This window comes from Hippoglossus hippoglossus, chromosome 6, assembly GCF_009819705.1.
Source record: "Hippoglossus hippoglossus isolate fHipHip1 chromosome 6, fHipHip1.pri, whole genome shotgun sequence".
In the NCBI taxonomy this organism is placed as follows: Eukaryota; Metazoa; Chordata; class Actinopteri; order Pleuronectiformes; family Pleuronectidae; genus Hippoglossus; species Hippoglossus hippoglossus.
In genome coordinates, this window is record NC_047156.1 from 15,268,495 (window position 1) to 15,295,581 (window position 27,087).

At 41.0% G+C, this 27,087-nt stretch overlaps 1 protein-coding gene across 6 annotated transcripts; it reads left to right on the forward strand.

The window, feature by feature from the left end:
- Positions 1–5,383: 5,383 nt before the first annotated feature.
- On the forward strand, positions 5,384–27,087 carry eps8l2 (EPS8 like 2). Of its 6 annotated transcripts, XM_034588414.1 has the most exons (21): positions 5,384–5,615; positions 9,578–9,628; positions 10,100–10,146; positions 15,147–15,211; positions 16,472–16,633; positions 17,098–17,247; positions 18,147–18,226; positions 18,404–18,519; positions 18,638–18,708; positions 18,809–18,935; positions 20,085–20,173; positions 20,276–20,350; positions 21,733–21,881; positions 21,967–22,135; positions 22,227–22,261; positions 22,337–22,442; positions 22,579–22,697; positions 23,340–23,416; positions 23,526–23,691; positions 24,594–24,726; positions 25,891–27,087. In XM_034588414.1, exons 2-21 carry the CDS (start codon positions 9,594–9,596, stop codon positions 25,966–25,968), a joined length of 2,049 nt encoding a protein of 682 aa, XP_034444305.1. In that variant the 5' UTR covers positions 5,384–5,615; positions 9,578–9,593; the 3' UTR covers positions 25,969–27,087. The 6 variants fall into 6 exon arrangements, with proteins under 6 accessions (XP_034444305.1, XP_034444304.1, XP_034444309.1 ...); XM_034588413.1 differs by lacking the exons at positions 5,384–5,615; positions 9,578–9,628 and having other exon boundaries at positions 9,767–10,146; positions 18,404–18,513; positions 22,579–22,698; positions 23,344–23,416; XM_034588412.1 differs by lacking the exons at positions 5,384–5,615; positions 9,578–9,628 and having other exon boundaries at positions 9,838–10,146; positions 18,404–18,513.

Genomic DNA, 27,087 nt, shown 5'->3' on the forward strand with positions numbered 1-27,087 from the left:
TGTTATCAGTGAAATGTTCATGCTCTAAAAAACCACTGCATTTTTCAAACATGAGCTTTAGGCTGAAATTCTTTGTCTTTCCATCTGGGGAACACAGATGTGCAAATGTTGTGCTTCCCCTGGTTTCTCATCTTTTCCTCTCAGACAGTTTTATACGGAGTTTTCACCTGATCCTGACAGAGTGAGGATATACTGTATGTTGAACTGACTGAAAAGCTCTCAGAGGCAAATTTAATGAGATTGACTTGACGTGTGTGTAACTGTATGAAAACACTTTTACTTAAATAAAACTGTAGATTTAGGAGAGGATGCATTTAGGTTCAACAGTTGGGATGTTCCATTTTTTTAACAGGAACATTTCCTCTTTCCCTGTTCCACTAAAAATATTTGTGAAACAAAATAAAATACAGTCAAATTTAAAATAACTTTTTATATATAATTCCTTCATCTCAGACAGCCATACAGCAACAGGAGTGTTTTGTGTCAAGGCTTCCCAGAAGGGAGGATTTGAGGGAATGATCCATTTCTCTCAACCTTATCAGCTGCATCCCACCCCCCCTTATAACAATGCCACTGTGTGCAGCCCCCGCTGCACTGGACACCCACCCCCCTCCCCCACACCCCTCACCCACATGTGAGATGCTGTTGTGTTGTCTTGTCCCCCCCACAGCTGGAGCATCTCCCTCTGCACCCCTCCACCCCTCAGCTTTTCCTCCATTCAACCCAAACAACGCCACCGTTCTTTCGGCCACACTATGCAGATTGTTTCAGAGGACAAGCAAGAAAGAGAAACAGATAGAGGCTGCGGGGGACAATGAAACAGCTGGCTACGTTAAAGCAGTTCATTTTGGTATTCTGTATTTCTTATCTCATGTCGCTCAGTGACTGCATGTGCATGAGTGTGTAGCGTGTATTTGTGATCATGCACATTGAGAGAATACAAAGAGTGAGGCTCAATAGTATGTTTAGAGTCATTTTCTATTTGGGGACAAAATGCAGTCATCCATTATTTAAAGCTGCATTGACAGATTTTTCTTTTACAACCAACATATAAACATATTGATCTATTTGCAAATTCAGAAAGATAGCAAACACTATTGGTTCATTCACCTGTGGAAAGAAATATTCATTCTACATTTTGATCTGCTTTGGTCTCCACCATAGACTCTATATAAAGATGGACGATGCGTCTCCTCTTCATCCAACTCTGCAGCAATGAAGCCAAAATATCCCCGACACAAATTCTGTCATCTTGTCCATTTTGAGCCAGTCTGTGCAGTAACGATCGGAGGAGGCAGTCGCATTAGCCGATACACATGCTCGACCAATCACAAGTTAGTCTCAGCTGTCAATCATAAAACTAAAACCGAAAAATTTAGCACATGGAAACCACCTTTGAGAAAACTGATGTGTGTATGTACATTTTTAGTTTGGTCCATGCCCCATCCACTAGCATAGAAGAGGCAGGATTTATGACCCATACTGCTGCCGGCCACCAGGTGGTGATCAAGACACTTTAGGTTCACTTTTAGAACAGTCATGCCATCCATCTTTACAGACTCTGGTCGAAATCCACTTAGACATTTAAAGACCTTGTGGAGCTGAGGCAGTCTGGTCTTCATGCTTTATGGATTCATTATGTCTCATATTACACATTTGATCCTTATTATATAAATATGTTGACTTGTTAAGGTTTAACATTTGATTGTAGTTACTTTAAGACATGTTTTAACAGTCTGATTTAAAGTGAAGGTGTAAAAACTTATTTAGCTCTTTTTTTGTTGTATTTTCTCTTTTGTTGTATTTTTGTATATTTTGGTTTCATGGTCATTAGTTATCAGTGGGAGTTGAGCCAAGTCTACTCTGAGTCTAAAAACCACCACACCTCTATTCATTAGATCAACCCAGACAAGCCAAGTTTCTTTTACACTTAGACCTTAGACCCCAAAAGTCTATAACAAGATTATATCAGGGCCATTGGGTGTGTTTCTCAGTTCTAGAAAGGTGCTCTGTCCTATGTTTTCAACGTCCCATTTCCCCAGATTCCTGTGTTCACCAGCTCTATAGCACATGAGGGGAACTTGAAAGAGATGCTCCTAGCTCTGTATTACCTTAATGACAAGGATTATTGTGGGAACTCATGTTTACTATTTTCCAATAGGATATAAAAAGTACATTTCGTAACAAGATCAATGTTAAAGTGAAGTGTCACTCACACATCAGACATATGTGTATATAGTATAAAATAAGAAAATACTTGCATGGTAAAAAAAACATGAAGGGTCAGTTATGAAAGGCTTGGAAACCTTACTTTACCTTCTATATAGAAGGAACAAATTAATTCAAACTTCTTAGCAGCTTTCAAATTAGTCCTGAATGAGTCTTAACACAGAGCATCTTCCACATTCTATCATTAATATTGTTATTATTAATATTATTATTATTATCTTAGAATACATGTCTACACAATTCCCAGTGCATTGAATACATTTTGTTAAAACACAACAAATACAACAACAATGTAAAACAAATTAATCTAAGGTATCCCCATCTTCTCTCCGGCTCATGTCGACAGGTATGAAGTTAACAGAGTCAGGGCTACACCTCATGTGATGAAGACAAGTGCTCTGCTACCAGTTTACTGCTGTAACATAGTGATGATCTGCTTGGTCCAGGCTTCTTCCACTGTCATTGGTCATTACTGGAGCTTTAAATCATTTAACTTCACCAGTAGTGATAAATGACGATGCCTTTTATTGATTATGTGATCACATGTCGGGATAAATAAAAGACAGGATGGCCAATCATAGATAACATCAGTATCACACAAAGAGACTGACCAACACTTTAGGCTCCATTTATCTTGATAATCAAGACGTGAAGTTAATTAGCGTGTTTAGAAAAGACCTGATCTTTCTGTTCATTCGCTCGTTTGTAAATTAATGAAGTAAGCCCGGCCTGTAGGACTTGTTTGAATTATTGATATGTGTGACATTCATTCAAGTGATACTGTATACCTTCACATCACGTCCCAATTTTCCTCCAAGCCTAGATTCAAGGATCATCCAATCTCTCCCTCTGAAAAGGTGGAGTCTGTGTATGCAAGGGGCTGAAATAAATCCATAAATCAATGTGGGTGAAGCTTTATGAGGAAACACCAGACCTACAACAATCCAGATTGGATTTTAAACAACGTGACAGAAATATCTTCTGTGTCTGTTGAGGTGCAGAGTAAAAACAGATGTTTACGTTCTCTTCTCTGTATCTTTCAGTATTTATTCATTAAGAGACCTTCTCTTCATCCTCATCTTCATATCTTCATAGCATCCGTCTTTTTTATAAAACCAGGAACTTTAACTGTTTGAAAATCTGTTATATAATTATCAGTACATATTTTGTATGATACTGATATGGTTACTGTTAGTAACCATACCATATTAGTTTAATTATCATTGTATTTCTGCAATATCTTTTCAAGTGGGTTTAAAAGTTAGAATCTACATTTGTGTTAGTGCTTATAATTTATATCGACACATTCATTTTTCCTCCAGCGGAGGGCAGAATTGTTATGATAAAGGTATGCACAGTGGTATCAGTTTTCTCTGTTCTCAATGGGAACTTTCCCTTTTTTGTTTTTAGAATAAAATTTGTTCTATGTGTGTCTTTGTAGTAATTTGTATCTCAATAACTTAAGCTGAATGGAGTCTGATCACACTTTTTTTTTATATGTGCACTGAATCAGTTCATAGTGTTTTTGTACTAACACACCACAATAACTCAAATTTTAACGACCGCACACAGACTTAAATGCCATTTTAAAAAAAGATTTGGGTTTTGCTCATTTAAATTTCACTGTACAAACTTGCTGTCGGATCATCAGTGGGCCTCAGTGAGCCTTCATTTATTCAGGTAAGATCTCAGCGCAGGTTTTCGTGTTGGGAACGATCCAGCACTTCCAGGCCCACATTGTTAAAATGAGTGATTTCTCAGCACTGACAGCTAAAGTTAATGATCAAACCCAATGATAAGGTTTCCAAAGGGACCGGATTCTAAACAAATCACATTTCACAGGCCCTGTGCTTGAGCAACAGTGAGGCACACAGATGCTCACTGTGGATCAACCATGGTGTGTGTGTGCAAACATTAATTCCCTTTATAATAGAACACTTTTCATTTTTGATGAATCACAATTATTCTAGCTGTTGATAATCCAACATTATATACACAAAGGCGTGTGATTGCTTTATGTAGTTGATTTTATTTTTGGATGTACTGCACACATCAGCTGGACAAAGAGTGGACACACTCAGCGGCCTGACACTGAAACCTGGGCAGTGTTCCATGCTGCTGCTCCTCTTTCATACAACCTGTTGAATCCAGCTAGTTTAGACAAGGCACATCTCTGCACAAAGTGAAGTAAGATGTAATTGGGTCTATCTTGTTCATAAATCATAAACAGAATTTCAAAATTTACTATTTTATTGCTATAAGTATGTCACCTGGGGGACATCTCAGGTCAGAAAGTTTACAGGATGAATAAAGCAATTAAAAGTAATATCTGCAATTGTTTTACAGCATACTGTAAAACGAAAAGAAAAGATAGATAGATGGACAGATGGATAGATAGATAGATAGATAGATAGATAGATAGATAGATAGATAGATAGATAGATAGATGGATGGATAGATAGATAGATAGATAGATAGATAGATAGATAGATAGATAGATAGATGATAGATAGATAGATAGATAGATAGATAGATAGATAGATAGATAGATGATAGATAGATAGATAGATAGATAGATAGATAGATAGATAGATAGATAGATAGATAGATAGATAGATAGATAGATAGATAGATAGATGGATGGACAGATGGATAGAGGGATAGATTATTACAGATCTGAAAAATTTGAAGCTTAAAGAATGTATAGAGAAAGAAAAAAATGTATATGCAAGTTTTGCTTATTCTTTCAGAATTTTCTCTACTTCTCCGACCAAAATAAAAAACACCTCTACTCCTACTATCAGGCTATGACTTATGAAGAGAGGTTCAGTAGAACCTTTATGTTAAGTGATCATTCCCAAAAAGATGTACAGCCCCCTATATTTCAAATCTTAAACCCAGTTTTTTTGTCATGCACAGACTTGATTGTCAGTGTTTAATTTTTTTCAAATCAGACTGCTTGTGTATATTGTTGATGTTGCTTTGTGCCCTGCAGGTCACCTAGTGCACAGACCAGCCCACCCTCAGGGAAGTGTCTGTGGAGCTCCTCCCCTCTCAGGTAGAGTTACCTGCTGTTACCTGCAGACTCACCTATCACTCACCTGCTCCAGAGTCGCCTCCTCCTCCACCTCCTCCTCCTCCTCCTCCTCCTCAGTGACTGTCTCTGACAACCAGCGACACACACGTCTGCTCTGTGTCTCTGTGTTGGACGACTAACCGTGTCCTGTACAGTGGAGGAACCCAGCTGACAACAGAGGACTGACATCCCATATCGATTATCTCCAGGGGAATTTATCAGTGGACCAGCTGCAGTGTGTGATGGCAGACTGATGCTGCTGTCTCCCCCACGTCTGTCACACTGAGCATCTCATCCGGACAACACCACTGTGAGCTCCTCTTCCTTTCTTTCTGTCTGTTCAACTCTCAACTCTCCATTTTTCTAAGCTGCTTAATGATTCATTCATGTCAGGTTACGTGTGTGTGTGTCTGGTCCCTATTGAGTGAGGACAGTTTGGGAAGGACCTGCTGTTAGGGGGAGGGTCAGATATTTAGTTGTGATGGTTAGGATAAGGGCCTTGGGAATGCATTATGCCAATGAGTGCCCTAAAATAGAAAAAGTTAATGTGTGTGTTATGTATAAGACCATTAAAAACATACAAAATATACGATACAATAGTGCAACATACAAAAGTGCGATGGACAGGTGGCAGGAAGTTGCACAATCACATAAACAAAGAAGTAATACCTGAGACTACATCTTACAGAACAGTAAATGTGTCCCTGGTGCAGTTATTCCCTTTTCAGTGTCTGTTTGGCACAAGGAATAAAAAGACTTATATAAGTTTCTGGCTGGCCCGTGGGTCTCTGTACCGATGACCAGAGGGAGCAGGTCAAACTCATTGGCTGTGAGGCTTTCCTGTGTTCGGCTCCGTCAGACATATCGCAGAGTTGTTATGTGACTTGCCAATAACCTTCGCTGCAGCTTTAATAATCTTGGAGAGCTTGTTTCGGCTCTTGACACTTGGGTTGCCATACAAAGGGGTAATGTTTAATGATAAGAAAGCTTTCAACCAAAGTCCATGTGTGCCGTTTCTAGTGTGTGCCGGCTCTTATGTTGCATGTATGTATGTAGCGTTTGCTAAACACATTTAGGTTAATAGACAACTCCAGATTGGTGTTGGGTAATAAGTAACATTAATGTTGCTGCCATATATGTGCATCTGATATCGCTCAAAAAGTTAGTGCTCTCTATTTGGCTTCAACAGAAAACCTCACACACTAAACGGTCTTTTAGTTGAGTTTAGTCCTTTCACGTGAGACCGTTGCCGTCATTGTGGTGAAACAGGGATCATGTCTGTGAAATCGGAGCTGATTTGTCTTGTGCCGCGTGGTTCTCTATGTCCTGATTCTGGGAAGTGTGCAGTGTCCACACTGTACCCGAGGACCCCACACGCCACCTGTAACACTGTCGCCAGCTATCATGACAACATCAATGTGAGTCACACAGACGACTGAATGTCTCCAATAACGTCAAATCTGATAACTGTTATCGCCCAATAAATTGTGGAACACGGGACAAAGTGCACGTTGCGTGTGGGAGAATGAGTGTATGAAAAGAAAGAAAGACTCCCACAGGAGGCTGCTGATGAGCATATACAGAAGATTATTTCAGCATTAACGGTTCTGTCAGTCGTGATTTATGTTGTCAGGGTATCTCACTGTTTTATTGTGAATCCTTTGTTGAAGCTGCAGGTGTGTTACGGGGTGTGTTCTGTGGGGCAGACACGTTACCATAGATATTTATTCGGTCCGAACTGTTGCTATGCTTTTCTGTGTGCGTGGTGCTGCTACGTAACCGAGGAATTGTGTTGTGTGTTTCACAGACTTGAAGCTACACTGTTCCTCTCATGGCAGCTCAACAATGGTGGTGTTATTGTCTTTTGTGTGCTGAGACACTTTCATGCGATACTGTGCTAAATAAATCTTAACTTGTCACGCAGAACGGCACATTTACGAAAAGGGAAGAATCCTGCGTTGACTGGTGAGGGTTCGGCTTTGCAAAAAGTTGAAGGTGACATAATTAAGTCGGCCAAGGAGGTACACTATGTGTTCACCGCAATCTGTGTGTTTGTTTGCAAGATTCTGCAAAAACCACTGGATAGATTGTCACAAAACTTGGTGGACAGATACAACATGGCTCAGAAAAGAACCCATTAAATCTGAGTGTGGATCTGGATCAAGGGTGGACTTTTTATCACTTTCTGACTGATGCGTGTGTGCAATTGGGTGCAGCTTGAGTGAATTTCAAGGGACTGTTGGGCCTTATTTGCTGAGTGATCATGTGTATGTCATTCTAGTTCTAAATCTGATATCACAGTTTATCACACAGGCTGTTGTGATAGAGAGATGTAGGTCAGTGTTCAGAGTCGAACTTTGCATCTGTTCATTCCGGGAGCTTTTTGTGTGTGTGTGCGTACATGTGTGTGTGTGTGTGAAGATATGACAAAAGCAACAACGCGGACCACATGACTGATACCAAAGAGTCACAGAAGCAGCTTGAATAAGAAAACCCTTGCGTAACCTTCTTCTATTAAAAATGAAAATCAGAACAGGGAGATATTATCAGTTACTTTGAAAACAAGCCAAGCATTCTGCATACACTACTTGTTTATTTGGGGCATTATTATTGTTTTAATATCCTACAATTACCCCTTAATAAGGGGTTGTCATTGTCGAACAATAAGCACCGTAGGTCGAGTGGAGGAGAGGCGTGCGGAGGGCCTCTTGCCATGAGGTTGACAACACATGACACCCAGTCTGTCCTGATCTGCCTTCACCTCCATCGTGAAACCTGGCGACGGTCCACAGGCGGTAACAATAGAACGGAGAGGAGACGACCAGAGAGATAAGGGCACAAAGAGGAAGTCTTATCTTTTTGTGCGGACTCGACTCACCAAAGTAAATCCGACTGTAGTTGTTATTGGTCAGTTTAGCTGCAGTACTCTTCGATCAGGGGGCATCATGGGACCGCATGTGGCTGTATTCGGATAAAATCAAACTTTATCACACCATAACTTTGGCCCAGCTTTGGCCTCTCTCTTTGTTTCAGAAGTACAGAGGAGGATTATGGGTCGAGAGAAGATTATGTTTATGATCTGCTGCCAGATAAGCTTGAGTGACCGCACCTGCCACCTACAACTGTCACTGTATTTACTCTGTGCATCTGAGTGTGTGTGTGTGTGTGTGTGTGTGTGTGTGTGTGTGTGTGTGTGTGTGTGTGTGTGTGTGTGTGTGTGTGTGTGTGTGTGCGTGTGCGTGTGTTATGCAAAAAGTTTTAAATTTCAGATTGTAGGATAAGGCATGGCTGAGGAAATGGGCTGTGTTATGGCTGTGTATATAGTAGGAATCACTCCCAGTGCAGTTAAGTGACACAGGGTCAGTATCTTACAGATGGGCCTGGTCTTGATGAACACTTAAAATGCTTACTGGAGACACAGGATCCTAACCTCTCGCCACCGATTAATAATACAAACTGAACCGGTTTCTTAAAGCGATACATGGCTCCTCGGAGTCTAAAGTCACGTGTAAAAGGTAATTATTGTATCCAGTGTCAGACACAATTCAGTTTAGCAATTAACAGAGGGAACTTTATAAAGTTGCCTCGCCTTTTGTTTTATTTCAGTTTATATAATCAAACAGCTAAATGATTCAAAAGCAGAGCTCACTCTCTTGTGTAACATCTAAGGTACAGTAAGAGTATAAACTGATACTGTAGGCCTGTGCTCAAGGTGTGATTATATATTACACAACCTTGCCAGTGCATGCTTGGACAGACCAGTCTCCAGGATCAGAGCAGAAGGTGTGGGAGACTTTTGTTCTCTCATTTCCTGCTTCCACATAATCTCTCAGATTTAAAGTTTACACACGTCTCCTTTTGACGGCCCGCTAATTATCAAATGGATGTCAAACAGTTTGCATGTAAAAACCCAACCAAATTAAATAATTGCAGCTATTCAGATATAGTCATCAACAGAGTGGATCTAATTACACAGTGCATATCAGCCTGCTGTCCTCCATTGTCCCAGATCAGTCCCTCGGCTCCGGCTAGTGCAGGCCCAACACCTGGCTCCGCACAGAGCAACAACAGGCTGTTTAATGGACTACACCACATCTTTAATAAGGTGTCTCTACTTTATACATCATGGTTTGTGTTTTAGAGCTTGCACAATCGCAATGAGAGAAAAAAAATTGAAGCTACTAGATGTGACAGGCTTTCAGAAGGTGTTTCAAGGTTTGAGTGCCTCCCTCTTTTTGTGTCACCTACTTTCTTTTTTTCCTTTTTCTTCAGGTGGATGCCTTAAATCATGAATGTCCCGGGACCTCAGTCGAGGCAAGCCAAGTGAGTGTCGTACATTCCTGCTTTCCCTTTGCATATTTACCTTTCTGTGAGTTAGCTAATCAGATCCTGCAAATTTACTGTCCCACAGTCGCAGACGAATCACTAATCCAGCATGTGGAAGGAGGTGTTGGTCAGGGACCTTGGGCACAGAGCGCCTCTGTTGAGAATTGTTTGCTTTGCTTGGGTTCCTGGCTCCATCCTCCCTCCATGCCTCCCCTCCTCCCTCTTTCCCTTCTCCACTCTCCCCCTCTCCCTCACTCCCTCTCTCTTTCCTTGGCCCTGGCTGGTCCATATGCTCAGTATTTTAGGCTAATCTCATCCAGCGCTCGCCAGTCTGTGAGTCTCTGTGTGGGACAGTGTGGGACAGTGTGGGACATTCAGAGGGTTTGGGACACTGGCATCCAGAGGTGCAGGGGGAGAGAGAATGAAAGGTGCACAGCGTAACCCCGTCTCCTCTTCTTGTTATTGCAGTGGCGTGGCCAGGTCGGACAGCAAAATCAGCGCCAAGGCCCTCTACGGTGAGTGACTGCATGAGAGTGTGTGGAGGAGTCGGTGTGTTTTTGTCAGTGCGAGTATGTTACTGTTCGCCTGTTTTTCAAGAATGCGCCTTAACATGCCTTTGTTTCTGTAGCATGAGTCACTGCAGACTGTTAAAGTCAATAATGAAGGAGATTGTCATGGAATAGCTTTAGGAAAATTGCCAGCTTAAAGTATCTAGTTTTTCCAGCTGTTGTTTAAACACTAATAATAATATGTGACATGTTCCTTTATAATGTTGAACAAGGGGCACTGTATTTTATTTTGAGTCAATCCAACATTCACTCTTCTGTTTGCTAAATAAAACACTTTCTGCTTAGAAAAAAATTATCAATGACCCACTTTAAAAAGGTTCTTCAGCATGAACAAATCTCAAATGGAGCACAGTATATAATGCCCTTCTAATCCTTCAATACCTTCCCAATATTCTGCTCATTTGAAAACAACTTTGTCTGGAAATGCGGCGCTCTCCCCCTGCAGAGTGTTGCTGCAGCCCCACGGCCTCGCAACCCTCTCCATAACGCACACACAGATAAGAGGGGGCCAAGGTCCGGCTCAGGGCCCAATCGTGCTCAGCCTGCTGACACCTCTGTTCGATATTGAGGGACATGGGAGGGGGGCTCCTAAAGGGAACATGAGTCTTCAGCTCTGTAACTAAATCCATGTATCAGGCTTTTTAAATGTGTGTCTGCATTTTGCACGTCAGCTCCCGCGAGCTGACGTGTGTTTACGCCGTCTGAGTTGGACATTTTGAATTGAAGGACTCGCTTGTGGTGCTGTAGTGCTCCACTGACATGTGTACTGTCAGGCTGCACCACTGATCTGCTGAAACATATTAATAGTCATGCAATGATTGGACATTTTATATTTTAGCTGTTGCATACTTGTACCAGGGCGTGTTTCCGAGACTGGAACGTGCTATGTCCCATTACCAGGGTGTGCCTGTTTTTAATATGTGGCTGGAACAGGGTGGGGATGCCCACGTCTTGCAGGTGAATAAAAGACACATTGAAAAGTGGAAAGAGGCGGACTCTGCCTCTCTCTCACTTCTGCTGCTGCCCTCGCTGCCTCAGACATGAGCTCACTGGCTCCCACCAACACCTCCTTCCACACAACATAGAGGAACATTGTGTGGCCCAGATAGAAAGCAGATAGAAAGCTGCGCGGAGGCAGGACAACCTGTTTTCAAGTTCAGAATGTAGAACCGCCTCAAATGACAGATGCTGTTATTGTAGAGGAGCAATATGTTCCCAAACTGCATCTGACTGTGCACTTTGTTGCCTGAGGACTTTTGATCTGTTAGTCATCCAAATATCCCCGGGATGTCACCCAGTCTTGTGATCTCTGTGAAATAATCTTCTCCGTGTGCGATGAGACGGTGCTGTTTCATTGGCTCGTTAAATCTTGTGTGGCAGATGGTCGCCAGTACCTTCTCACTGCAGGATGACACCAGCATGTCTGTCCTTGTGAACCACAGAGGCTGAATGAAAAAAAAAATATATATATGTATATATATATATACACATATGACAGAATGAATACATAATATAATTTGTATATGTTATACAGACAATGAAGAGGACACGTGCCAGTAATGTTGAGTAGTTGTGATATGAAAAAACAGTGCAACATTTAATCTACATTCTAACATGTAAAGTAACAACCGCGGCTCAATTTCCTCTATGCAAAACTCTGTCATTGACATTAGAGCAGTGCAGCTAACAAATGATGCAAATGACCCAGTGAGTCCTCCCACCTGATCTGTTATCAGCAGCTTTAGAGCCGAGCACAGCGATGTCCCACCAGACTCATCATCCCAGCATTAAAGGGCTTTTTGACTTTCTCAGACGGTGTGTGGTTGAGGAGCATGACTCTTTCAGGTAAACATGCGTCTGAAATGATTTGAAATGGTTTTTAAAAACTGTAATTGTAGTTTCTCTCAGTCAGCACTGGTCTGACAGTGTCACTCTTTGATTTGGACTTTGTTGAAGCAGTGTTATTAGTGGTTATTAGTTGATAGCATATCTTCTTACTGCTCTTGATAAAAAAGTGCACAAACCTGTACCCAATTGTGCAGCACGAGTTTAAGAGGTGAATCGGGTTTGTGATGTGATTTTTATCTGGTGACCTATGGCCAAATCTTTGTAGATACAGCTTCTAAGTACGAAAAAAAATTATCTTGATCTTGTGCCAATACAATTATTGTGTGCTATTGTTTGAGTTATCTGTGGTCGGACTCGTTCTGTCTTTTAATGGTGCAATACAGGATTTTATTCCTTATAAATAAAATAGGGTTTTGGTTGAGTCCGTGTTCATTGTGTTTAAAGATCACTTGTTAAGCAGGCTGCAGTGTCTGACTGATCTCGGGCCATGTGTTGGTTTGATAAGCTGACAGGCCGCCATGTTTATCACTGGTCATTGACTCCGGAGAGCACACGATGATCTGCCCATCTGCCTGCTAAGTGGCTCTTATTGCACGCTGTCAAAGAGATGTGAATTGATTGGCATAAATGTCAGTCATCAATAAGACATGGGGCGAGCTCGACTGTCAGAACGACACCTGACGCTTGCGTTTCACCTGAGGGGACCCAGGTAGGAAAGGATCAGCAGAGAGGAAATGGCAGGAACAGGGAAGACAAATGCTCGCGTCATTTGGACAGAGTCGGTGGTCGAATGCATTTAAAGTGATCACATCGGATGTTTCTTTTTCAGTGCTGCAGAATATGCATCAGCCAAAGCGCATCACAGTGAATCATCGATGAGAGGTTGTCAAATACTGGAAATATTAGCGCTGTGACTCACTCATTTTGTAAAGGGTTATGCAAACGACTTAAATGTGTCTCAATGTCTGTATATAGGCCAAAGCAGATCTGTGGCATCAAAGTGTTGACTCTGTTGGGTTGGGGACAGAAAGAGACCTGATATGAGATCTGCTGGAGTTTACAGGGACATGCACTCATTTAACCGTAATTGTTACCTGCAGACTATTCACTTGCTAAATAGGTCAGTGAGCACGCTGGCCCCAGCCAACAGCTCGCCTAATGTAGCGCACAATGGAGCTGTTAGTCTCCTGATGATGTGCATGTTAAGAATCCAGACTTATCCCTTATCCCTTATCCCTGCATGTTGAACGTCAGACTTTTGATATCTTGAACAGAAAAACAATGGCAGATGTTTGATTGTTTTTTTCAGTCGTCCTCAAACTTTAAAAGACTGGTCATGGGCGGAATGCAGGGGTGGGGCCAAGGGGGCACCGGCCCTAGCTAACTCCTTAAAAAAATAGTAACTTACTAACAATACTAACGATAAATAGCATATCATTTAGTTTTATTTGAATAACACAATGTGCTTGATCAAGGAACAATTTTCTAAATATATTCAATAATGTGGCTTTGCTCAAAGTAAACAGTAAACAGGAAATGACTTAAATGTTCACCAGTACCCTGAATCAGGACTTGTGCACGGATGTTGGTCGTATAATTGGCCCCTCTGTGTAAATTGTGGCCCCATTATAGCCCCTGATTGAGAAAAAAATTCTACATCTGTCCCTGACACTGTTGTCTATTTGTGGCTCAGTGTGGTGAAGTCACATTACTTGTTTTGAGCCATGCTAGTTATGTGGCTCTAGGAGTGGCAGTTGGTCTGTCAGTCAAGTGGCTCATCTCTCGGTCCAGACTGCGTTGTCTCGACAGATACTGGAGAGTGTCTTTTTGTATTTTCATGGTCCACAGAAAATTTGTCAAGATGTCTTCGGTGATCCTCTGACTTTTTATTTGAAGTTGTCCACTAAACTGTATTTGTAACAAAGTACCCTACAAAACTAATGACATTACCATCAGCTTTTAGTTTAGTAGAGTAAGATGGTCATCATGGTTGATGTCTTTAGCTGTTACAAAACAAAATGATAACATCGTGATCATGTCAGCATGTATATTTTAGGATTTATCTCTGTGTGTGAGTAAACCCTCATATATAGCAGCTGTGGATTTTTGTTATTATCTTTGTTAAAACTCTCTAAGACTGATTGGAATATCTCTCAACGTGAAACTTATGTTTGCACAGGTTTCACACATCACTGTGTTTCATGCTAATTTCACAGCATTTTTACCTACTAAAACGTTACAGGTGATACGTATCAATCCAGCGCCACATAATGAGGAAGTGAGCGTGTGGGTCATGAAAATCATAGATTTTGACCCCACAGTAAATCTGGGCAAATGCCCTGGATGGATCGAGCTTTAATCCCAGCCTGGCTTCATGGTGATATAATGAGGTGTGCTGCCAATAGAGTCACATAGACTCTTTGATATGAAAATGAATAATTAACAGTTCAAGGCAGACAGTTTAAATTTCACTAGCCTTACGACAGGACTCTTTTGGGCATAAAGTTTTGCCAACAGCTTTCCTGCAGAGAGAAGCCCCTGTAGTTGTTATAGTCTACTGTTATAAGATATACTGCAAAATACATCATTGTGTGTCTAAATCAAATGAGCTCAGTAAGTCTACTTTACTGCCATGTGCAAAGGTTTGTTGAAGTGGAATTAGATAATTAATACTGCTGCAGCAAATCTTTCAATTAAAATGTGAGCTTTTCTTTTAACGTTAAAAGTGTTGTTGATTTTTATTTCATAACAAATAAAAAGAAAGTTGTTGTGGTACATTCAAAAGTTTGGTCAGTACTTAGTTACCAGCAGTTACCAATTTGTCCAAATGGAGTTGTTGACACCAGTGGCATGAGAGTCATTGAGTAACCCCATAAAAAATAAAACCACCTACCTCCTTCCTTATTGCTCTGCTGGTGTTTTCAACTTGCACATTAGCATTTCATTGTGTCTGTTCACTGTGCTGCAATGTTCAACATGTGGTCTCTGGGTCAGTGTTACCGCTGCTGCTGCTGCTACATACTGTAGAATGATTTACAGTAAAAACTCGGTGGCTTCTCATTTTCTCACGTTTAAATGTCTTTGTTTCTTATCAACAGAGCAGAGGAAGAAATACTCCAACTCCAATTTTATTATGCATGAGACGTCGCAGTATCATGTTGAGGTAAGATCCTTTCTGTTTTCTGTCTCAAATGTTAAAGTTTTTCTATAAATTTTTTATGGAAAAGTATTTAATATTAACTATATTATAAATGAGGCTGGGAGGTAAAAAGATCTGTGTGAGAGTCACTTTAAATCACTTCTCATAAGGTTAAAATTGATTAAAGTGAAAAAAAGTTAAATTTTAAATAGTTGTTTTAAATAGTGCATCATATTTCTGTATTATCTTCAGTACGGGGGGTTAGGGTTCATGTAATGCAGTGCGTTAATGTAATTTTGTTGCAAATCTTTTTTTCTTGCATGACGACTGAGAATTAAGTGGATTTATAATTTGAAACAGGCCGGTGAGCCTCAAGTAAAAAACGAGATATAGGCAAAGCACTTAGTTTAAATAAGTAAGTAGTAAGTGTCCAGGACGCCTGAATCAGAGGCGTGCCTCAGGTCAGGGATGGTGTTGAACTATGTCCTGCATGGATATGTTTTTTATATAAATGCCTCTTATCACACACGGGCATGTTATCACAGATAAAAGCAGTGTTGGCAAAGCGATGTCCGTGGCCGTGTTCCAGGGTGAGACGTGTTAACTTGACCTAAAATGTATCCGTTCACACATGTGAAGACTTTTGAGGTGATTTGCTAAACATGAATCAACATCATTAAATTTCTCTCACACACACGAACAGTCCTTCAACATGCACATTTGTTTCCTGTCACCATTTATCGCCTCGTTTTTCTGCAACTGTCATACACCAACATACTGTATGTGTGTAGCCATGACTCTATGAGTCATATAGGTCTATGTAGTAATGCTGCTGTTTCGTTATCAGATAAAGATCTTCCTTATTAGTTAAGAGAAAAGTTTGATCTTTTGGATATATGCTAATATGCTTTTTTTTGCCACAGTGACCCTAACCCAGCTGTGAGACTGTAAACAGAGTAAAACAACTGTTCTGTTGAGCTCTGTCCGATGAAACCAAAATCCAATTTTTACACTTTTTATATGCTGCATTTTTATTCGAATTTTTATCTTTCAGGGAAAAAAAGGCAGATTTTAAGCGAGTTGTGAACTGAGCAGAGGCTTAGCAGCGTGTGAAGACCTCAGACCTTAAGATTTAGACTTTTACACGTCTGTTTTATGTCGGTGGTTTGCTGCCATCTTGCCGTTTTCCCCTGTTTTCAGTTTGAAGGCTAAGCTAAGCTAGCTGGCCGCTGGCTCCAGCTTCATATTGAACACTCATTTACCAACACGCTGCTTTCTACACAGCATCTCACCACATTCATCATGGACAAGAGAGAGTCCATTGTCACAGTGGACGACGCCGTTAAGAAACTGGTCCTTCTGGACTCCAAGCGCAAAATATGGACGCAGGAGATGCTCCTGCAGGTCACTGACAAGGCGGTGTGCCTGCTCGACTGTGACACACAGGTAACAGCTCCACACCTTTCCACACATCATGCATACTTTTATTCAATTAGGAAGGGAGGTAGCTTCTAATGAAAGATGTGTCTAATGAATCATGGGAACTGTAGAGTTTGTTTTAAGAGCTAAATATTAGAACAGTTCATCATCAGTACATTCAATTTTTTTTTTAAGTCTCTATCAACAGCCTCAACTTCAAACTTGATTTTTCAACACAAATTTCTACAAATTTTGTGTTTCTTACAAACAGTGAGTCCTATGGTGGTGGTGTCATTTCACATGGTTAACATCCTTAAAAAAAGAGCTTGACATTATAGTAAAATCTATTTTCCTTCCCGTCGAGGGAACATCGATGGCATAGTCATTTCTCCCTCATACCCACTCCTAGTTTAAATATTGTATCTCAGTGAGGACTTGGCCTATATTGCTCCTTCCCTGCCTCTAATCATTCTCCCATTGTTCTCCTGCAGGATGAGTTGGAGAACTTTCCTCTCCACACCATCCAAATGTGTCAGGCGGTGCTGAATCAGACACGCTACCCCTCCGTGCTGCTGCTCGTGTGTCAGGACAAGGAGCAGCACAAACCCGACATCCACTTCTTCCACTGTGACGAGGTGGAGGTGAGTCTCAGTCTGAGCGTTACAGGCTTGGCTCGATTTGCTTCCTTTACTTTGTGCACGCATGATCGCTCCGCTTTGTGTTTTTTGCCATTCACAAACCCAAGGTGCTGTTGTTGGAGCACTAGGTCAGATTTCAGGGCTTTCAGAGGCTGTGTGTATGTGTGTATCCTTTTACACTTTTTTTGGAGCTTGGATCAGACATTTTTGTGTCAAAAGATCCCCTTTTGAAAGGGTATAATAATTAATAGCTTTCTACATCTCTTTACAATTCAGAATCACCAATGGTTACAAGAAAACATTGATCATGAGAGGGTCTGAACATAACAACCTTTGAATTATCACATATGACTTGCCTTTATCTTTGTAAAAGGGGATTTTCTTATTCATCATCAAGTTTCGTATTCTTCTGCTCAGTCTATAAGATGTGGATTTTGGAGAAGAGCTGAATTCAGTTTTTTCGGAAAAAATGATACATTTCATCTCTCCTCCTGTTGGCTTTTCTAGATCAACCAAACACAATATTATTATTATATATTTTTTTAATTATACATATTATTGTTGTATTAGTTTGGTGTCCTCATATTTAATTAAGCTTGGTTCAAGTGCTCTGGGCTTTGTGGAATAGATGATGAACTAATCCTCAGACGGAATGCTGCACATATAGTTAGAGTCTAATTAATAGTTTTGTTTCATATATTTAGAGAATGCATCATTTTTTTATATTGTTAAGATTTACAAATTGAACTGACAACACTGGAATGAAGCTATACTGTATGTCGATATCCTTGATTCAAGACACATAGTTGGGATACATCCCTTTCTTTCCTACTGCTTTCTCTAATACTGTAAATGTGCACATGTTAAGTTTGCTGCCTTGTGTTCCTCCTCGCTCTCTCCAGGCTGAGATGGTTCATGCAGACATAGACAGTGCCATCGGGGACAACAAGCACGGGAAGAAAATGAGGCTTCAGACCCTGAAGTGAGAACATTACTGCTGCAGCCACACACACACACACACACACACACACACACACACACACACACACACACACACACACACACACACACACACACACACACACACACACATGCATTGAAGGAGGTGACACCAACCTAAAAGTGCTGATGGTTTCTGTACATCGTCCTAATCATCCAGGGTCAATCAGGAGAAAATGAAGCATCACAGAGAAACCATTCTTCCCACCTCACCAACAAAAGGCCCCTCTACTCCGCCTATGGGACGAGTGGCTGCCCCAAACACACAGAGTGAGTGTAACCATGCTGTACATGCGCTCACAAATATGCACTTTATATATATAGCACTGCAGAGAAAATCATGTAATTTCAGTGGTGGCATTCATATGTTGTTTTGTGTTTGGATTGGATGTAGACAGAGGAGCCACAGGACAAGTTAGCACAGAGTCACATGAAAAACTGGCCAAGCGCACTTTAAAGGAAGTGGTGCGTGTTTTTATCACCAGTCATAACATCACACACCCTTTCATCGTCACACAATGCTGTATTCTTGATGCTTAAACCCAGGATTTGTCTCCTTGAACAGGAAATCCTCAACTGTGCCCTGGATGACATAGAAAACTTTGTGGCACGGTTGCAAAAGGCAGCAGAGGCCTTTTCGCAGCTCAACCACCGCAACAAGAGTAAGAAGAATAAGAAGAAAGGACCAGCAGGTCTGTCTCCCTTTCTTCTGATGTGGTGGCACGAATGCTGTGACAATATGTTCATATTGCTCACGTCGCCATGTGTGTGTGTCTCTTTGTGTCCTGTGTCCCGGGACATCCAATCATGTATGTGTGGTAATGGTAGATGCTGGTTTGGTGATTCTCATGTATTAATAGCAGTGTGCTTCTGTATGAATTACATTATTGACATGTTTTTGCCTTAAAAACATAAAATAATGAGGGGAAAGTTGAGTCTAATGTTGCATGGAGGCTGGCATGACATTTCATCAAAATAGGAAATGATTGATGGACTGAAATCCGTGCCCCCTAATTATTGGCTTGTAAAATAATTATATCAGTGTTACTGAGTAATGTTTTACGACCCAGCGCTGTGCTCATACTGTACCACACCCCATTCTCCGTCCAGTGACACATATTGGTAAAGAAACACGCAACTTTACTGTCTATATGTGTTCACTGGTCAGGGGGAAAAACACACGTGCAGTAAGCGTGACCTTTCCACACACACTTTGGTAATAACAATGTAAAAGCATCAGCCCTGACGACACTGACAGTGTGCTGACAATGATGTATTCTCTATCTAGAGAATCAGTTTCTCAACTTTGGGTTCAGTGGGTTTCACTCAATTGTTAGTCAAAAGATTTGATGTATTTATTATTGACACGCTTTTTAAAAATATATCTCTAATTTAACAATAAAACTGGTAGCTATGAGATGTCAAATGGCCTCTGGGTATATGAAGTGGAACTTCACAACTACAATATAATTCAAAAGTTTGTCATAGTCCAATTTACATTACATTACTCGCTGGTTTTTGAAGTCGTGAGAACTTAGGGACCTTCTGCGTCACAGGTTGAGAAACCCTGCTGTAGAACATTCTTTCTCTGGTTTTTCCTTCAGGTCAAGGTAAACATTTCATCTTTAAAGCTGTTTAACAATTAACCACGATTGTGTTCATAACCTTTGTTTCCTTGGAGACGTCAGTGGTAAGGCCTAGTATAGATGAAACAATAACATTTAGGGTTGTGAACCTTGGCCAGAAAGTAAAACCTGTGTGCTGTCTTTAATATTTCTTGAACGGCAGTGGCAGTAACTCAGGAGTCTGTGTGTGGTCATTGTTGGTGTGCTTGTTTGCAGAGGGGATGCTGACCCTGCGAGCCAAGCCCCCCACTGAAGCCGAGTTCATCGATAGCCTGCAGAAACTGAAGCTGGCCTTGAACCTCGTGGTGAGATATCACAGCTCCTAATCTCCCTTATCCTCCACATCATCAGCTGCTCCTCTCCACATCACCTTCTCACATGTGTCTCTGTCACTACGCCCCCTGCAGGCCAAAGTGAAGAAACACATACAGAATCCGAGTGCGTCCGAGCTGGTTCACTTCCTCTTTGGCCCTCTGGAGCTGGTAAGAGCTAAAAAACAATTTTGTTATGTCAGATGTCAAACAGCCGTCTTACAGTAGATTCCATCATCCTGAACACGTGTTTTTTTTTTCCTGAATGTCAACAGTAAAAATCCCTTAGTGTTGACACAGGCCTGCCTGATAATAACACACTGAGCATTTATAAATGCACAGAATGAGAACGGCATTGTGTGTGTGTTGTAGCTAACAGACATTCCTTCCCTTTTCTAATTGCACCACATTCACTTATATATACTCACCAGACTGGAGCGACATGGCTTTCAGCTCCAACACAGGTGCAGCCCTACTTACATAACTCTGGCATCCCAAGCCGCAGTGTGCAGCCACACCTTCGATACTGCCAGTTAAAAACACAGAGCAGGGATTATGCTCTGCGTTGATATGGAGCCATGATCTCTGGTCTCTCCAGATTGGCTTGATAAGGTTGAGATAACACTGGAGCAGTCATTTACAAAGAGTATGTAGATACAAGAAGTCGGTCAGACATGGGGCTGCTGAGAGAAAGTTCATATCATGACATCCTATTTAATGCAGTACAGAAAAGCCATATTCCAGATTTTGGTATTAATTTGAATGGCCAACAACATTTACACCTGTTTTATAACATTTTACTCAAACACCAACTTACGTCAAAGCAGCATAGGACCATGTTCAGCTGTGGACAGTTGTGCAGTTGTTTCTCTGATAGGCTTCAAAGAAAACACACTGAGTGTTCTAAAAATGAAATCAGATCTTATATAGATGCTAGTCAAGAAATTTTACTCAAGAAAATTTAATGACATAACACTCCTTACCAGTAAGAGGTACTGCAGCCTCCTCAGCATCCCTACTTCCAACGTCCTTGAGAGTTGGGCCCCATGGCGATTAGCCGTCCTCAACAATCAGTCTCATCACAGAGCAGCGTCAGCCACAACCTGTCTTCAATCTCAGGCTGTTTTTACAGTTCAACAAGATTTTGATTTAATCAGTTCAAGACTTGTGAAGCATTATACTGTCATTATTCCATCCACAATGTTGGTGTCAAATTGTAGAATAGCTGCTGTTTATCACTGTTTTTATAGATTTTTTAGAAATATAGAGTTTGGTTTTGAGTGAATACTAGAGCTGGGTATATATATTGATAGTGCCAAACTGTTTTTTGTGTGTGTTTTCTCGAGTGTTGAAATGGGCATGAGATGCTTACTCAGGTTCTTTGTCTTTGCGAAAAAACCCCCCACTTCAAAGCCTATTACTATATCCAAGGGAAAATACTAAAACTGAAGCACCTTTGTGTAAAATCTTTAAAAAAAACTCCTCCATGTTTCTGTATGGACAATCTCTCTGTCTGTTTTTTTTTCACGTGCTCTTTGTGAATTGGGCCACAGGTGCTGCAGAGCTTCGGGAGTCCTGACCTGGTACGTTCAATCATCTCTCCTCACCTTTCTAAAGATACTGTCGACTTCCTGCGAGGACACCTCATCCCCAAAGAGATGACCATCTTTGAGCTGCTGGGGGAAGGATGGACCAAACCCAGGTACATTTGCTTCACTGCTGTCTCTACGGATGTGTAGCTGAAAGGTCACATTTTCACCATGCTTTTACTCCTTCTGCTCCTACAGATCAGAGTGGCCCAGGGATCAGTGTGCCCCTGTTTATTACCCAAAGTTTCGTAATGGGTGGGAGCCGCCGGCAGATATCTTCAGGACCGCCCCGTGGGAAACAGAGGGACCCTCAGGCCCAATGGGGCCGCCCACCAGCCCTGACTACAGGAAACACTCAACAGAGGACGTAAGACATTAATCTAATAGTCACTGTCTGTCAATGCACCGATCATTACAAATCCTCACCCTTGTAACAATCTGTTGTTGTTTTTTTTCAGTATTATGGTACTCATTCCTCTGGCTCATCAGACGGGTGAGTACTGAAGTCTAAAGTGTCTTTTACATGACACACAAACATGTGAAACTGTGCTAAAATGTGGTTTAACAGGTCCTACAACGGGAAGACCCACACCCGCAAATATGCCAAAATCCGCTACCACTTTGTAGCACGGAATGCCAACGAGCTGTCAGTGCTGCAGGACGAAATCCTCGAGGTAAAAACTGTTTGCCAAACAGAGACAGTTAAACATGTTGGCTTTGTCTCAACAATGTGGAAATATGCACAGTCCCTGAAAGGCAATGAAGCAATTTCCGCCGTATCCAGGTCACAAGACAAAATGTTTTCCACAGGTGATAGAGGATGACAGACAGTGGTGGAAACTACGGAATCGCAGCGGCCAGGCCGGCTACGTCCCGTTTAACATCCTGGATGTTGTGAAGATAGAGGAGCCAGAAGGCGGCTACAGCCAGGTGACCTGCTGTGTCTTTTGTTTGTCTGTGCTGTATTCACATTTCCTTGATTAACACCCGTAAAACTTAATATGGATGGGTACCCACTTAGTCACTTGGTAGCGCAGGTGCCCAGCATACCGCTGCAGGAGTGTAGACAAGTGTAGACACACATGCATACAAAGTTGTCTCACGAGCAACAGATTGCAAGTGACCGGTACAAAGACTAAAGAGTGCAGCTGAGGTCTGACTGTCTGTGTGGACTGTAAAAACGTTATGGTCAATAGCACGAGATAACGAGACATGCAAACAGCATCAACAACATTTACCCCGTGTGCAGGCTCACTAATGCCCTGCAGCAAGCACTGCATGCACCTAGTCTTCCGGGTGGGAAATACTTTCACACACATATTTTGGTTTTGGCTCCTTGTCAAAAATGTATCAGCCAGAACAAGATGAAAAGACACACCTGTCTTTGGAATCATACCAGCTGAGTTTTCTCATGAACTCTATTTGTGTTTGTGTGCGTGTGTGTGTGTGTGTGTGTGTGTGTGTGTGTGTGTGTGTGTGTGTGTGTGTGTGTGTGTGTGTGTGTGTGTGTGTGTGTGTGTGTGCGTGTGTGCGTGTGTGTGTGTGTGTGTGTGATTGTCTGTGTTATTGCCGCAGGATTACGGAAAGTCACCTACTGGTACTTTGGCCCATGGAGACGTTTTCACCAACGGTATACCTAAAGACAAAAGTGAGTGAACACAACAAAGCAAACAAAGTCAGATTTAGCAACGACAGATTTTAGTATTTGTTGTTGCTCTTGCTCTGACGTCGGCTGTCATCCTGTTTCTGTGCCGCAGTGGATAAAGTCAACAACGAGTTGTTGAAGAAGATCACTGAAAACAAAACCCAGCCCGTCAGGAAGATCCGCGTGGAGCGACCATCCGGCAGCTGCGTGCCGCTCAAATTTGACTCGAGCCCAGAGCAGGTGACCGCATGGCTCATCGCAAAGGGGTTCTCATCATCGTAAGTCACCTGCGACCCTCATCGATCCAGCAAATCAATACACACCTTTAAGAGCAACCTAGCGTCGTGTTTTTGCTGCAGCTGACCTCCAGCACTTACACTTCTCACCCTGTTGCAGTGATGTACAGGCGTACTCCCAGACCCTGTGACATCACTGTTGAGTGTGGACACAGTTGCAATGCAGTAAACAGGGCAGCAAAAACACTGCATGTTAATTTGCTCTTTAAGTTCTGACTGAAATTTCATTTGCACCATTTTCACCCTTGTTTATGTCCTGTCAATAATAGATACAGCAGTTGTGGTTGTTGGGATGATAGTGTCAGTCAGTTTTGTTCGGACTGAACTATCATCAGGACTCTTTTAACTAGCTTTAACTCACTAACTTTTTGTCGAGTGCCTCCATTAATGATTCTGACTGTAATGTGTGTATAATCAGTTGCCCATATTCCTCTTAGGAAGATTTGTAGTAGCTTTCGTAAGCCTCGGCTGTAGTTTGGGTTTATTGCTAATATACTAAATTCATCAAGCCAACACATCAAACTGAAGTGGTGAACATGGTAAACATTTACTTAAACTGTTAAACATCAGCATGATAGAATTGTCTTTGTATGTGAGCCTGAGCCCAACAACCTTATTGTTATAGTGTCATCCTCAAATCGAATTTTACCTGTTGAAATATATACAAATAAAAAAAACAACACTATATAAGAAAGTATTAGAAATAACAAAGAAGTTTAAAATAAAGTTCATTATTTAGAGTAAAAGCATGTCATCTAACGTTGATTCTAAATGCTACTGACAGTACCTGTGCTCTTCCTGCTATGACATGCCAATTGTGCTCTCACGACTTTAAAATTGTGATAAGTGAATGCAAATAAATTGACTGACTGTCTCGTCTGCAGGACGGTTGAATGCTTGGGGATCCTGACTGGAGCCCAACTGTTCTCCCTCAACAAAAATGAACTGATCTCGGTGTGTGGCGACGAAGGCAGTCGTGTCTATAATCAAGTGACTGTGGAGAAATCACAGCAGGAGGTCAGTCACACGTGTGTCTTCTCACATCCCTGTTTGATTCATGGTTAGATGAAGAATCAGACCCACAAATCAAAACACGTGTTTGTGAAAGTGTTGGAAGCCTTAACTTGCAGCCTCTATCTGGGCATGTTCAGACAAGTGAAGACTCAGGAATAGAACCGTTGGTGTGAGCTGTCTCCTAGCGAGTCACTCTATGATTAATACAGGTGTTGTTCAAAAAGTGGGTGGATACACCTAATGAGGCACAATTGTACAAAAGTACACAGTTTAACTCTTTGGTTGATTTTGTTGGCTGCTATTCATAACTGTGACATTAGGAATTACTTTTTGTATTACTTATATTACAATAATTTGCGGATTTCTTCATTCTTTCTAATTATAATTTTCCTAAAAATTATGAGTAAATAGGACATCATCATTACTGAGTGTAAATACATTATTGTATCAATTCACACAATAAATGGCAAAGCAGAATGGTTTAGAAAAACATGTTTTTGTTTACACCTGGTTTTATCCTAACGTTGGTTTTAGGAGCAACAACAGTGTACTTACATATTTATGTTGTTTTTGCCCTTGACCTCAGTGTTCATCCATTATCCAGTGAGACTATCTCACTTGTGTAACCTATGTTAACTGACCAAATACTGTATATGAACATTACGTATCCTCCTCTGCACTATATTAAGTTTAACCATATAGGGATATACAGCTCACCAGGTAATTTAATGGGTGTATTCCCTTTTTACACATGCTGCGAAGACTTTCATTAAAAGGATCAGTGTGTCAAACTTAATAGCATCTAATGTGAAAAAAAGATTCTTAGTTTCAGGTGATTGAACATGAATGAAAATATATTTATGAATGTTAAATGAAAAAAATTCTGATAGAATCTCAATCTAAAATCGACCTTAATCTTACACACTGGAGCTATTTATCAATTATTCAGATACCTGTTGTTTTATGATCAATATCCTTTAATCCAAAGAACCTTAAATCTTTTTATTTTACTTAAATGGGACAAGTGGCAATCATTAACTTTTTTCTTTTTTTTTCTTTGTATCCAACAATTTTTAACAGGAGAATCCGTCATTTGCATTATGAAATTGAATATGAAATCTGAATATTCAGACGTACTCTGTATAACTTCTTGCATTTCCTTTACAGAAGAGCAGCGGAGACACAGAGCTGCAGGAGATCATGAAGCGGCGGCAGGAGAGGATCGACTCCGGCAGCAAGGACTGAACCTGTCGACCAGCTGCGCCCACCCAGACGCTGCTTCTCCCTCACAGCTTCCTGACTGCAGCAGCTTCTTTAATCAATCTGCTGGCAATCGGGACAGACAGTAGTGTTGTAAAAAGAAAAATATTTATTTTGTATCGTGCAAACATGTATGTACTCCAGTGTTTTCTTTTCTAATTATGTCGCTTTTTGTTTTAATCATCTCGTCCGATTTTCTCGTCAAAGAGATGCTTGTGTATGAAAGAAACCGTGTACAGTTCGGCGTGTGTGGGTGCGTGTGTATGTGTGTGCATGTAACATACATATTTCTATGAGCAGTGTATGTGGATGTTTATGCTCAGTGTCAATATTGCAGCTGTTTACTAAATGATGTGGTAAATAAGTAGATCTTAGTGATTGTGTTTCTAAATCTGTGCCAGACTATGTGACACATCTTCTGATATATAGCCAATTATTTTCATATCACTGTTTACAGCTATAGAAAATAATAAGTTCTCCGTGCAGATAGCAGGAAAACAGTCGTCGTTGTTGTTGGGAACTGACAACCAGCAGTCGGTATTAATGTAAATAGTCTTGCTGTTTATAATCAAAATTCAGATGTCCTTGCACCAGAGATACTCACAATAATCCTGCATGAAGTCATTGCCAGTAATAATGGACTGCTGTCACACCAATGTGTCTTTTTGCAGCGTAAACTACACTGACACAGAAAAACTAAAGAGCATATGCAAGAGAGCATGTTGCTCGGCTATTAATTAAATGAAGATTCAATGGGGTTGTAAATATTTCGGGACACAGTGTCTAAAAAGAACATAATTAAAATAAAACCTGGTAAATATTTCATATCACATCTTTTTTCTGCGTAATTTGTGAGGTTTTGGACATAATGGTAGCGGAGGTGGACAGAAGATAAACACAGTTTCTTTATTGTTGTATCAGAAGATAAGAAAAGAGTTACAGCTGAAGAATCGTCAACAGTATCACATTATAGATCAATGAAAAAAACCCATCTGTTTACATAACTCACAATCAGCTTCCATTATTGTATTTACAACAGCATGATACTGTAACTGTGAGATGATCTGTAAAGAATGAACACTAAAATAAATCCTGCACAGAATC